At 43.0% G+C, this 14,816-nt stretch overlaps 1 protein-coding gene across 6 annotated transcripts in view; it reads left to right on the top strand.

Moving 5' to 3' along the window:
- LOC133409570 (spectrin beta chain, non-erythrocytic 1-like) overlaps nucleotides 1–14,816 on the top strand; it is an 80,667-nt gene that overhangs the window by 11,287 nt on the left and 54,564 nt on the right. For 3 of the 6 annotated variants that reach the window (XM_061689759.1, XM_061689760.1, XM_061689758.1), the window contains one exon: nucleotides 5,303–5,583. In XM_061689759.1, coding sequence (XP_061545743.1) covers nucleotides 5,436–5,583 — 148 coding nt within the window. In that variant the 5' untranslated portion in view covers nucleotides 5,303–5,435. Of the gene's footprint in view, nucleotides 1–5,302; nucleotides 5,584–12,656; nucleotides 13,252–14,816 lie in introns of those variants that run through there. The other 3 variants (XM_061689757.1, XM_061689756.1, XM_061689761.1) reach the window with 1 other exon arrangement.

The following is a 14,816-nucleotide window of genomic DNA, read 5'->3' as shown; positions in this document are numbered from 1 at the left end:
TGCAATTGCTACTATTACTTATGTTTAACTCTGTTTATCCACTTTGTTCATCATACTTAATCAAAGCTAACAGAAATTGGTGCTAAGAGAACTGAAACGCCAAGTGTCAGCTAACTGAGCTAAACGCTAGCGATGTTGCTACAACTACTGCTAATAATAATAGAGATGGAGCGTGTCCCTCACCTGAGCCGTTGAGAAGGAAGCCGACCAGAGCTATCTGGCTAGCTGAAGGAGCTAGCTGGATGGAAAAGGAGGCAGCGACTCGAGCCGGCAGTTGCTAATCGCAGCGAGACAAGTGAAAGCCTGCCCGGGTTCCACCTTTGGCGAACCTACGGCGATGAATCCTGGCAAAAGACAATCATTTCAAACGAAAGAGAACATTTTGGATGGCGAAACAGCACCCGAAATGCGCCAGTGTTCCTCGCCTTCCGCTCAACCGTAGTGGTGAACGGACAGTTTCTCAATGGACAGTTTTGTTCTTGTGAGTGTAGCATGAGTTTCGCTGCAGCAATAATAGCGTGTTGGAGGGACAGTATACGAATGTAAACATTTGATGGGCGGGGAAAGAAGATATGATTGGAAGAAAAAGCTAGGGGAAAACGTAGAGAAAAGGACTCGTCTCGCGAGAAGAAGGGCTGTCTTTCGGCTCTGCTGCCCCGTCTGTACCGTCAACCTTCCGTGTTACGTTCGTGCTTGTGTGTGTGTGTGTGTGTGTGTGTGTGTGTGTGTGTGTGTGTGTGTGTGTGTGTGTGTACAGTACAGTAAGTGTGTTGCTACCGTGCGAAGAGACGTGTGCTCGAGAGGCGCTCGCGTCTCGGCACGCGTGGGAGCTCCAGTGATGCTCGCTGCCAGATTGCCATGGCAACCCAGTGACGCTGGAGCCTGAAAGATACTGATGGAAGCGTGGGAGAGGGGAAAAAAAATTCTTAAATTCTCCTTTTTGACTGTCATATGTTTCGCAATCACATTACAGCGAACCCCCGTTTATCGCAGGTTGTACGTTCCCAAACGCACCCGCGATAGCTGAAAGTATGCAATAGAGGCAAACCGTATTCGTTCATTTCTACATTTTTCAAAACACACACACCTATTAAAAACACCTTGAAAAGTGTTTTTGAGTGCCTGTTCTCAGTCGCTGAAAATAAATGGGACACGATTGGATAAATAACATTGAGGAAAGGAAGAGACTCGCTCACACACTTCCCAAAATAAGCGTCAAGGCATGCTTGCTTCAAGCTGTTCATTTGTCACTCACACTTAGTTTACTGGAAAACTGACACAGAAGAAAAATCAACGTATATTTAAGCAACAAAATGTTTCACCAAACTAAAGGTGCACCAATTAATTATTTATCAACAACTAATTGATTATCAAATTAATCAACAACTATTTGGATAATTGTTTCATCGTTTTAGAGACCTCATTTGCTTTAAATTTGTTTTCACAGTAAATATTTTTTTTTTAGTCCTCCATGAAAGCAGACTGATTATCGTTGTTTGTTTCTGCATTTTTTGCAGTCAATTTGAAAGCATGTCATTTTTGAGTAAAGGGATGGAAATCATTTTTTTAATCCGATTCATCGATTGAAAAAAGGTTCGACAGATGAATCAATTCTTGAAATAATTGTTAGTTGTTATTATTATGTTCTACTGAGGTCTGCTAGCTTAATGCTAAGATGCGAAACCCCATGGCTTGGCTAATGGAAATGAGCGTTGACGTTATGGTAATTGTAAGCCTTCAAACAAATGCTGCTTTTCCACACGCGGCGCAGCAACACATACAAACGGAGCACACAACAGTTCTCACACACTCGCTGCTGTGTCGGGACAACAAATATTACTGTAGCTTATTTGAGGACCTTCTCTGCCTCTTGTTCATGTGCTTAATTCCGCTGCATTTCTTCCGGTAGAGCTCAGTGCTGCCCCCCAGCATGTTGTGGAACAACATGATACTCCACTGAAGGCACGCAACTATATTTGGACTTATACTGTCAAAACCCGATGATGATTATTACTAATAATCACAATTGTGTTTGTCAATAATGCTGGTTGTGGTGTTACTTGTCGAACATCTTTGTTCTGACGTGCAGGTTCCCACGCATTGCCTGCTGGGACCGCTGTCGCCATGGAGACGGCAGGTTTCCGCTCAATCGTGTCTCACTTTGCCTCCACACAAATCAAACATTTCATAAAGTGACTCCCTATTTTAAAATGGGTTCATTGTTGATTGTGATTTGGTGTCTCTTTTTTTGTTTGTTCTTTAATGCATCAGAATAGAATGTCATTTTCTGCTGAACTGTTGTTAGTTTTTTAATGTATGAGAGTTGAAGTAACAGTTTGGTGTGGGGTGATTTCAGCCAGGTTTGTGCGTCCGCTCATTTTTGGTGATACAACAAATGCCAAAATGAGAAAACAACAAAATGAGAACAAAATAAGAAAAATAAGATGGGGAGTTGCTTTCCAATCACCCAGCACCGTAGCATACTCAAGTGTAACAGTGGGGAAAAAGGCACACGGTGAACTATTGTCATTGTGTACTTTTACTATAGTTTGTTTGTGTGTGTGAGTGTGCGCGCGCACACACACGTGTGTGTTTCAGTACCTCCTGATGGGACTTTTGTTTTTTGCTGACCCACTTTTTCAAAATAAAATATCTGCTGTGACCCACTTCTCGCAGTCATTCATTCAGCCTTTCTCTTTTTTTATTTCACAAAAACTCACATTTTGTACATGATTAGTCTAATTACTCTCGATGTGTGTCTACGGAAGCGTATTGCATTCACTTGGATGAAAAAAAATAAAAACAGTAAAAAATAGTCCGAAAAACAGGTGGAAAAACATTTTGTAGTACGGAAGCGTATTGCATTCACTTGGATTAAAAAAAAAAATCCTGTTTTTTGGAGTAATTTTTTCGTTTTTTCGGACAATTTCTGACTATTGTTTTCTGTTTAGCATATCTGTCCGACTGATTCTGGACAAACATTGCTGTATCGAGCAGATCTGAATGGGCTTTCCTCCTGAACAAAAGCAAAGTCCGCAGGTGCCTGCGTAATGTCGACAAACTAATAACAATACCATCTACGTGACTCAAAGACAGGAGTATCTCCCAGTGTCTCAAACCCATATCAAAATAAAACTTGATCAAACTGAATAAGGCGGTCATGTTTCTTACTACGGATTCCGCGAAGAGTCACTTGCAGTTCGCAGGTTCTCGCGTGAGTTCGATGTGTCCCGATAACACAGAAAAAAATAGTCAGAGAAACGGGTGGAAATTTGTTTTGTCAGAAAACCAAAGCCCTCAAAAAAATTACTCAGAAAAACAGGATTTTTAATTTTTTTTTATCCAAGTGAATGCGATACACTATGTGTCACCTTTGAACTGTTCAATGTGGCGTTTGTTTTTAGTCATAAACGGCCCCGGGTGTCCGAGTAGTGTACTGCACACGTAAATCTGCCCTCGTCATATCATATGTTATCTATCAACAAGTGTATTATATGTCAAATCCGCTGGCGATTGTGACCTTGGGTCACAATTTGTGTCAAGGTCCCGGGGGGGGGAGTCCTGTCAAAGGTACTCCTGACTTTCCAGTTCCGATGTAAATATCTTGCAGTGGAAATGCAAATTCTTAATTTTTGTTGTTGTTGTGATGTAGATGAAAAGAAGTGAAGCTTGGTTGAGATGAGGCCAAAATGATTCTTCATCCAGCGAAGGCCGCTATTTCGCCTTTCATTGATCACGCCCCTGGTATATTATTGTATATTGTCAAAAACCGACACGTCATTGTCACCTTACCGGTAACTTTTCATTGCCTCAGAAGTATTTTCTGTCAAATGGCTGTCTGTTGTCGTACTGGAGCGGCTCCAACTACCGGCGACAAATCCCTTGTGTTTTTGACATACTTGGCAAATAAAGATGATTCTGATTCGGATGTATGGCAGATTAGTTTCAAGCAACCATTTTCTCTTTAGTCGTATGCCCCATTTGTGTGTTTTGTTGTTCCATGTGTGTGTTAACGTCGCACTTTTTTGAAGGTCCGAAGTCACCGTAACATCTACACAAACTTCCATTGGTCCGTCCTTGGATTTTCGCATGACGTGTTAGCATGAAGCTAGCAGACTCTCATTGGCTGCAATGATACAGTTGGGTTGATTTTGGTCTTTGGGGTCTTTACTTGGCGCCACTGCCGCAAAAGACGGTCGCACGGTGGCTGACGCGAGGTGAAGATGATTGTTTCTGCTGGATTATGATTTAGCGCCGCTGCGAGGGGGACGCGTTTTGCGCTGAGTCACGCTGCCGCCGCCGCCGCGTGCCGAGTCGTCACGTTGCCCTTTTCCGTCGCGTTCGAGCCGAGCGCAGTCAAATCTGCTGAGGAACAACGCCACGCCCAAAAGTGTGACATCATATCAGAGTAATTTTGTTTGATTAGGACTCTTTTCATGGAACGTGGAATCCTCTTCAATGAGTGAGTTTTATCTGAAAGTGTGCAGTAGCAGGCTGTGGCCAAATGAGGGCACACTTGCCTCAAGTGTCATCCCGGCAGGCTGCTGCAGCTCAGGCCAATCCCTGCTCACCCTCATGTCACAGCCAAATATTGATGTTTGAAGCACAATAAATAAAACAATAAAAACACTTGATTTGTTGTTTTAATAATATATCCTTCATGACACTGTTGTTACACAATAATTACACAGCAAATGTTTTTTGTGTTATCAGTTAGTGTTATTATGGTATCATGGAAGTGTTACAGAGTAATTAAACAAAACTTGGTTATTGTAACAAGCAAATTACCATTGTTTTAAGAAAATGTTAGTGCTATATGCTAACTGTGCAGCATTTTACACAACCTGATTTTGATACACACGTCTTTTTAATGCATTATTGGTAAGTATAGTTTGTAACATGGCCTAATTTTTATACACTAATTACATTATCGTTGTTTTTCTTATAACACATTAATGACATGGTAACACACAAAAAAGGTTCTTGATTCATTTAATATTTTTTAAATTATTGGGTTATGGGAGTTTTATTCATCGAACGTGGTAATTGTCGTCAGCCTCCAAATATCCACCAAACCGGAAACTGAATCAGAATGAGTTTGTTTGTTTATTTTCTGCACTGTCAATTTGAAACAATGTCGTGTTTTTGAATAAAGGGGTGGAAATGAAAATTATTTTTAAATTGGATTCATTGATGAACTGAAAAAAAAGATCAATTCTTTAAATAATTGTTGTTTGCATCCCGAGTTGAATGTTTATGACACGTAGTTGAGCTCAGTTGAGTCATTTTTGTTTGTGCGCAGGTTTGCCAAAGCAACATCTCAGCGCGGCGTCTTTGAGGAAGCGGAAGGAAGGAAGGAAGGAAGGAGGCGAACACGGAAGGAAGGAAGGAAGCATTGTGCGGCATAGTGGCGTTGGCGCGGCGTTGCAGTGGAGATGATGTCGGTAGCGGGCGAGTTGGAGCATATGGAAATCCAGCAGACGTACAACGAGGGCGTCAACAACCGCTGGGACGCCGACGATTGGGACAACGAGAACAGCTCAGCCAGACTCTTTGAGCGCTCGCGCATCAAAGCGCTCGCAGGTAAACGCGCTCGGGGGGGGGGAATTTGGAGGGGGACTGGGAAGATCGGGGGGTCGCGGGACTGCTGTGAGGCCTCGTGCTCCAGCTTTGAGCCAAAGGCGTGCGTGGAAAGTAGACATTACACCGATATGATCGGCATATTCGGATCAACCAATAATTAGCATTTTATGCAAATTTTGTGATAGACTGTAACGTCTTAATTCGCCGATCGATCAGTGACATTGTTGATAGGCTAGACCGGATCTCGTTTATTCGGGGGCGTCACTGCCGTCTTGTACATTTGCATCCGAGAGCTAGTTTATTTTTTTACAACTGTCGTGTCTTTTGTGACTCCGTCGCGCGGGTCGCCTCGGGCATTCCCGCGGCAGAGGCTAGCTCGCCAGCGTGGTTAACACGGTGCAGAGCCGCTTCCGTGGCGGCTTCGTCGCCAGATTATGATGTCGAATAACGCGTACAAAATTGTCGCGCGGGCAGCTCCACGGCTCTAGACCGTGTTTTGCCACGCTAGCTATCTAGCGTCACTAATCATCGCCTTCATGGCAGCTTTGTTGTTTGCCAGATTATTGTCTAGCAATGCGCGGGCAAAAACTGCGCAACCGACAACTTTATTTATCATAGAAGTTGGGTTAGGAGGACGCAAAGAGCACCAAAACATTTTCCGGCGCTGTGGCGGTACTGTCGTAACGCCTGTCGGAATACAGCATGCGGCCATCTAAAAGCACAAGCTAAATTGCTGGAGTAAAACAGAAATGCAGAATTGTTTGTAGGCTGATGATGTTGTGGCATCTCGCAACACGCTGTGCTGTGAAGATATTATAAGAAGACCGGCTGCTTGAAGCGTCATTCTCAGTGATCTTTGTCATCGTGTTATTTGTTTTTGTTTTGTTTCTATGCCACGCCTTCAAAACATGTCTTCACATGAATATGGTCTGTGGCACTAAAACGTTTGGGGAATTGAATTATTTGATTTGATTTGTGCATTGTTGCAATGTCCGTGCAATGGAAATCTTTTAAATAACTGATTTATTCTTTGTTGCATTAATATTAATTTGTGCAATTGGTGTATGGTTGAAATATGACTCCATCAGTTGAAATATTCTATGTCCAGTATTTATCTAAGCACTTTGTACTTTGAACTGCGTTACACCTTGGTGCTCTTCAACTGATCATTGACCTCCTCCATCATTTATTGGCCTTTAGTGCATGCGTGTGTGTTTGTGTTGTAAATGACAATGAATAGAAGAAGCATAAACATGCTCACGAATCTGTTAAATTCTTTAATTGTAAATATGAGTGATGTTGTTGGGCAGTGTTCCATCTTCACCTTGAACTCGTTAACGTCCTTGGCCATTGGCGTGTGTGTCTTAGTGTGACTGTAGACTGCAGTGTCCTGCGTCACTGAATAATTCACACCTGCTCTCAAATATGCACGAGGACTCAAAGTGTGTGTGCACGCGTGCGTCTTGTTACTGTATTTAATGCGATGACTAACGTTGTGGTGTCGGCCTCATTGTTAGTGTTAAGCACTCGTCTGTGTTTCTTTGCCACGCCAAAAGTGTTCGTGGGGCAATGTGACCTGCTGCATGTTTAACCATTAAAAAAAAAAAAAAAAAGATATGAACAAATACATACGTAGCGTCGCTGTCTGGTGGAATCCTTGCGTCTTCAAAATGACTATTTTTCAGGAAAAGAAAAAAAAAGAGAAAGTCCATCTTGATCGAGTTAGTGAATATCTCGGGGCGACTTCGTGCAGGGCGCCACTCAGGGCGGCACCGCCACTGCACGTGGGGACTGACCAATGGGATGGATTTGTGGGGAAAAAATGGAGCAAATTTGGACGTACGAGGTTTCTCCTGACAGCAGTAACAATAGAGGCGCACGCGCGTGTGTCAGGAGTGTTCCACACACATACGATATACCAGGAAACACAAAACCAGCAGTCGCCATAGAAACCAAGTCGGATGAATTCCACAAAGGCGGCTGGAGAGCGCTTGTTCCTCTTCCTGTGTGTCTAAGTGCGTGCATGTGTGTTGTTGAAATGTCGGCGTGAAGTGGCTGCTGGTCCCCTCTTGATGAGAGTTAGGCTTGTGTTGTTGTTGTCTGTACAGGAATGTCTTTGTGTGTGTGTGTGTGTGGGGGGGGGGGGGGTTAACATGTTGGTGTAAAATTCATCAGCACAGTTTGAACTGTGGCTGCTGTTGGCCTGGCAAGCAGATCACAGCTGGCAACTTTGTCGCTGACCTATCACTTTCTTTGTTGCACACAGTTGTTGGCATGAAGAACTTTTGTGTTGTTGCTGTTTTGGGCCTCGGCGATACTGACGTAAAATTAAGTCTCCAATTTTTGAGACCAAAATCCCATTCTTGATTGTATTCGATTTTCTTTCAACCCTTTGCTTATAGGAAAAAGAAAATGAAAATATCATTCAAAGCGTTAGGGTTTTTTTCACCCCCTTGAATTAGCTTGATTGCTCCCACAATCTTTCAAAACGTTTTTTTCCCCTGTATTATCTCATTGACTGTCACGGACGTTTTTATTCGGCAACTGGAATCCAAACGCTTACTGCCAACGTATATATTCATCAAGAATGCTTTTGAGTGGGTAGGCGTGGAATAGCAGCTTGTCGTGTCCATTATGAGGGGGAGAAAGTCGGACAAATTAAGGCAACTCGCACTCGACCAGAGTATGTTTATATGTGCTATAAATAGAGTATGTTTGTAAAACATCTGTGTTACAATCATTAGATAGGATGACGAGTGAGTTTATGGAGCGAATGGCGAACGGCATGTAAAAACGCAAGTGACGTTCAACTCTAGCCATGCGGTGAGTTAGTATCGCTTCCGCGTGTTTCCAAACTGAATATTTGTAAAAAAAAAAAAAAGATTATTTGCAATCAAAAGTCCTTTTGTCTTGTTTATGTTGTTTTATAGTTTGACTTTTAACTTTTACTTCTGGTGAAAGAAGAGAGTCTACTCTTTCTTCTGGTTTGTTCGGTGCGGATATTGTGACAGAACGCAATCTTGTGTGGGTTCAGTCAGAATGCTCGGAAAACGGCTGCCAGTCAAGAAGCTGAAATTTAAATTTTCACCAATTTCACATCAGACGAGCCGTCAAACTGCGCGGCTCGGCTGGTCCGTAAGTCTGTTAACCAAAGACTAACGTGCGTTAGTCACCCCCTCCAGCTTTGTCACACTCGTTTCTCATGTGGAGTTGTACAGTTGAGGCAAGGCGACCTCGGTAAAATATTAGCATTTTGCAAGCACGTACCTCAAGGGCAAACGTTTCCGACGTGGATACTTGACTGCTTTCGCATAACATGCACTGTAAATTGCCCCGATTTCTTTGGCAATGTTCGGAGTGATTGCCTTCGAGTGAGCTCCGTTCACTTACTGATGATGTCTGTTCCTTAGCGGGAATAAGTCAAGTCGCTTGTCGTTTATTTGAAAACTAGTCAAAAGTTGCTAAATTGTCAACACTGACTGTGTTTTTGGCTCTGTTGGCAGCCATGTTGTTAGTGTAAGCAGTGCACTTCAGCTAGCGATGATGGCTAAATATAAAATTTAGAAATATAGAATTTTGAGGTTGAAACATCCATCCATTTTCTGTACCCCTTGTCCTCATGTGGGTCGCGGGTGTGCTGGCGCCTATCCCAGCTGATTCTGGGCGAGAGGCGGGGTACACCCTGAACTGTTCGCCAGCCAATCACAGGGCACATACAAATAAACAACCATTTGCACGCACATTCACACCTATGGGCAAGTTAATTAACCTAGCATGCATGTTTTTGGGATGTGGGAGGAAAGCGGAGTACCCGGAGAAAAGCCACACAGGCACGGGGAGAACATGCAAACTCCACACAGGCGACGCCGGGATTTGAACCCCGGTCCTCAGAATTGTGAGGCAGATGTGCTAACCAGTCGTCCGCTGTGCTGGATCGGTTGAAACATTGAAAAGAAAATCCCGTGGCATTTAGGAGTGCACATGGTAGTTGTGTTTAATTGGCTTTAGGACTATGAAGGTGTCCTTGGAAAAATTCCTCCCGTCAAAGTTTGTGAATCCCAGCTCTAAAGTATTCAGTGAAATCCACAGTAAAAGTAGCAGAAGTGTGCCGAGTATAATTCCGAAGTCTGCTGTTGCGTACGACCGGGTCCGTTTGGCCGACAATCGGTGCCGCCCTGTGGGTCTGAGCCACGAGGAAGCGGGATGACGACAGGAAACGCGGCGTGACGGTCGGGGTGAGGCCAACGCATTCTACCAACTTCTTCTAACATCTGCTGTCTGTTTGCTCTGCTCTCTGACCTTTCAACTCTGCGATCGTCGCCCTCCCTCTTTCTTTTTTCTTCTTCTCGTGGACACAAACTGGTCCAACTTGGTGTAATGCTACGCTCAGCAGCTCCGACACCTTTGAAAAAGCTCCCAGATGAGCAACAACACATGAATGCATGGAGATGTCAATGCTAATATTAGCTGCTAGCATTAGCCGCTAGCATTACTGCTGTAATTGAAGTTGAGGTCATGAAAAGTGAGCCACCACTCTTAAACGCAGGTTTCTTAAACATGTCATGCTAACTACACTAGTGCACATGCTAGTATTAATATAAGAAATGCTCTTCACACATAAGCAATGCTAATAAAATCAAATCAAAAGATGCGTCGTTAAACGCGAGCGCCCCCAAGACGCCGTGAGGGAGGAGCTTATTAGTGCGGAGCAAATGTACGTTCGGTGTATATAATTAACTAACAAGCAAGTAACGCGACGAGAAAGCGCACTTCATGTCCGGTGTGAACCTGAGAGATGCTATGAAATACGCCATGTTAGCTGTGCTCGTGATGACATTAATATAAACAGATTCAACTAAATACTTCATTTTGGCAGTTTTAGTATACCTGCTAATAAATATTAGCTACGTAACAGGGAACATGCTAATAAACAAATGTTATCAAACGCTCTGTTAGCTTTTCTGATGAACATGCTAATAAATATAAGATTTTTGTTTTCAAACACATATTAGCTATGCTAGTGTAGATGCTGATAAACATGCAACATGCTGTTAAACACATGTTCGCTACGCTGGTTAACATGCTAATGTAAACATTAGGGATGGGCGGGTCTCTGTGTCAGGCCAATACCGTCCTAATTTCAATGTACCGGGTACTTGTGAAGGCTGCCGATACCAGTCGCGGATACTTAAGGCAACAAAAATTGAAACTGAGTGAGTCCTCCTCGCCAGTAGTTGCCGCTACACTGTGGCAGATTGACACCATGACGAATCATCATGTGCGCAAAAAAGAAAGAAAGAGAGGTTGTTGTTCACAATGATCTGAGTTAATTGTATCAAAAGTACTAGTGGTATTGGCACTTGGTTTTGCTAACTCAATTGAATACTTGTACTGGTATCGGTCTGGAAAAAAAGGGATATGGAACATGCCTACAAAACAGTGTGGGAGTGATGTTTAGTAAGCTTATTTACATTTTCTGCTAAGCTAAGCTACAAGCACGATGATGCTAAATTGTTAGCATTCACTTTGGGCTGCTAGCATCTGGAGAGCTATCCGTTAACATGAAGGCTTCAAAACGTGTTGGAGTTCACCCAGGTGAACTTTACCCTCAGCACGTCTGTCAATCATCGACTTGCCGCCAACGTGTTTCGTCACAACGTTGCCGAGGAAGCTAGGAAGCCAAGAGGAGTTCGCATGAGCGTTAGCGCGAGTAGATCCATAAAGTTTTCCATCCTATGTCTCCTTTAAATTTCAACGTGGCGGTGGAGCTCAGACAGGAAGAAGATGCATGCACACAAACGAGTGAGCGGGCTGCGCTAATCTTAGCGCTAAGACATTGTCAGGATGTTTGGACTTGGACTTGCGCTCGCTGCAGGGAGGAAACGTCCATCCGTCCATCCGCCCACTTCCTCTTTCCGCTCGGTCGGATCTCTTTGATCACGCCAACCTTTTCACACGTCCTTGTTCACCTTCAACCCGCCAACGTCTCAATTTGATCGTTAACGTTCTTATCATTGACATTCCGATCATTATGATTCTTATCATTAACGCGAAGCCGGTTGTTCGCTTGTTTGTGGCAACAATGGGCCGTTGCCCTCTTGGTGGTTGTAATTATCCTGAGTATATGTCGCCTGGAGCGCCATTCATCGAGGGTTGTTTTAAAACCACAACAAATAGAAGTGGCATTTAAATCATGGTATAAAAAAAGGCATTTTAAAAACTGTTTTTTTTAATTAATAAAAAAGCCTCTCCTCTCGCCCGAAGATAGCTGGGATCGGCTCCGTCGCGCCTGGAAAATGGATGGATGCAGGTTTTTAAAAGTAATATTTAATAGCAGCAAAAAAAAACTTTTAACAGCAAATTCTATTTTTAAAATATACATTGGAGAGTTAACATTTATTTAAATAGCATTTCATATAAGTAAAAAAAAACATCTTTTAAAAACGATTTAATAGTTCAAAATGTTTTTAAAAAATTTAGTCACAGTGAAACACTAAGAAACTATCAGTTAAAAATATTTAAAGTATATTTTTTAATAGGTAAAAATACATTTAAAAATTCATGACATTTAAAGAGTAAAAAAATCTTTTAAAAACGATTTAGTACTGCGATTGGCTGGCGACCAGTTCAGGATAGGCGCCAGCACGCCCGCGACCCGCGTGAGGATGAGCGGAACGGAAGATGAATGAATCAACGATTCAGTAGTTGAAATATAATATAAAAATAGTTTATAGAAGGATGTATATAAACGATGATTGAATAATTTTAAATATATTTTAAAAGATAACATTGAATCAAAGTAAAAGAAATGTAAGAGTTTAAAAAGTTAAAAAAAACACCCTTTGAAAACGTTGCATTTCTAAGTTCTAAGTTTCATTTCTCTTTCGCTATGTTTGCCTTTCTTGCTCGGCCACTCCATCGCCGCCCCTTATGCTAATGAGCCTTGGCGCGATTGGCTGCGAGCTCTGAGGCAGCTGCTCCCTCTTGCCCCCACCCCCTTCCACCCCTCCCCCGACCGGCCCCCCTCCCCCGCGCCTCTGGAGGTGTTTTCAGTCTGGAGCTTTTCAGTGTGCGAGCGTCTCTCTCGCTGGAGGACAAACTCCTTCCTTCCTTCCTTCTTTCCTTCATTGCCTCTTTCTTTCTCCGCCTCCCTCCCTCCTCCTTTCCATCTTTTCATCCCTCCATCTGCGGCTATCCTTCCATCTTGTTTCCGGCGCATTCCTCGCTGTTATTCCTTGTGGCGGGTGAGTTGAATCAAGGCTGTCGTTGTCTTGTGCACACATGGATGCTCACGCATGGATTTGTCCTCCTGGATCAAAGCTCCTGAAGCGTGCGGATTAATCTGGAACTCAATCGTGTTGGTGTGAAGAAACTTTTTTGATTATTATTTTTGTTTTGGGTAATTTCCGCGGATGCTTGACTAGAGCTGGTGTAGACGTTTATTGACGATGGAGCTCCAGAGCGCCACCAGTACTTTCTCGGCGCCCGCGCTGGACTACGCCGGCCCGCTTTCCCCTTCTCCTGCGGGGGCGCCTTCCCACGGCCACAGTCCCAGCCGGAGCCCCGTGCGGGGTTCCAGCCCGGGGCCCGGCGGGGGCGGCGGCGGCTTCCCGGGCCAGGCGGCGTTCAACTACAACCAGCTGGAGGGACGCTTCAAACAGCTGCAAGGTAAGAAGGATGCACATGTTTGCTTTTTTTGGGAATGTCAACGGGAGAAAGAAGAAGAAGAAGAAAAAGAAGGAGGAGGCGAGGTGGGGCGGGGGAGTTTCCCAGCAACTTTTCTTCTGCACTGATGGAAGCGTTTGATTTCGAGCTTTCGTTTGCGTTTGAGATGAAACTGAGCAACAGCCAACTTCGAAAGCAGTGGTTCGCAACTTTTCTCACCCGCCGACCCGCATTTGCCCATCGTCACCAAGTCACGACCTGCTTTTATATAAGTCAAGAACAATGAAGAAAATGGATTGTTCAAAAGTAGCCCTTGAAAACATGAATATCAAGAACATTTGAAGAACATGACTACACATCTTACATGTTCAGAGCACTTTAAGAAACTGAGGATGACCATGATAACCAAAGGTACATTAAGTATAGTAACATTAGATATCAAAATTGCACAAAAATTACAGCCAAAGAATTTCACTTAAATCCTGGCACTGATCTCTTCTTTTTAGGAAGGTCGTAACGTTTATCACACATACTTGTCAAAATGTTATTTTCCAATAAAGTCCGACTTGGGATGCACTTCAAATACCTGTTTTTATTTATTATGTATAATTTAAATGTTTTTTTTTGTTTTTGTTTGCTTTTGTACTGAATTTGTACACAAATCGGAACGCGCCATAGTCTATCGCCAACAACGCTAACACAGTAGTGAAGTCGCAATTACAGTAAAAGTATTTGTATGGAAAACACTTGATAAATGAAAAATATATAATGAAAAAGAAAGCGTTCTTGTGCCGCACGACCACGTAGTCTTATGCCACTACGCATTCGTAGCTATTCGTATGGCGGTACCGTCGTCCAGTCTTTTTTTTAATTATGATTTTATTTCTGTACATATTTTTTAAAAACTCCGCGTCAGCGTCCCACTTCCGGGTCCCGACCCAGCAGTTGAGAATCACTCCCCTAAAGAAACAAAACGGCACCAAATGAATGGAGAGCAAATCTAGATTCTGTTTAAAAAAAAAAAAAAAAAAGAAAGTCTCCATCTGTCCCTCTTCAGAGGAGAAAATGTTTTTGGGTGTCTGATTACATCACTGGCTTCTCATCCTGCTCATAAATCCTCAGATTCTAAGAAATGAGCTACTAGGTTCTAATTAATGTCTTCCAAGCTAGAGAGCAGAGACTTGGAGCCAGGGTGTCAAACTCAATTTTGTCACGAGCCACATTGTACACTCTGCTTTCCCTCCATTATGTTTGTGGAACCATACAAATATACAATTGCCTCATCATATCATTACAAATACAGTGGAACCTTGCTTTTTCTATGATTCGGGTCTCGGCCTTTTTTTTAACCAAAATTTGTCCCAGTTTTCATACAGTTTGCTTGGTTTTCGTACAGTTGAAAATGGTCCAAACACTAAAAAGTTCCGCATGCCCGAGTCATTCTTAACTTATTTTAAAATGCGTGCCATTTTTCAATGTTAATAAAAGTGAAGACAATTAAACATTTTGGTACAGAAGAGCATGAAGTCGACGCACATGACTTGCTTACCCCGGCCGCATGAAATGAT

This window comes from Phycodurus eques, chromosome 11 (assembly GCF_024500275.1).
Source record: "Phycodurus eques isolate BA_2022a chromosome 11, UOR_Pequ_1.1, whole genome shotgun sequence".
NCBI lineage: Eukaryota > Metazoa > Chordata > Actinopteri > Syngnathiformes > Syngnathidae > Phycodurus > Phycodurus eques.
This window is presented reverse-complemented; position numbering and strand designations above follow the sequence as displayed.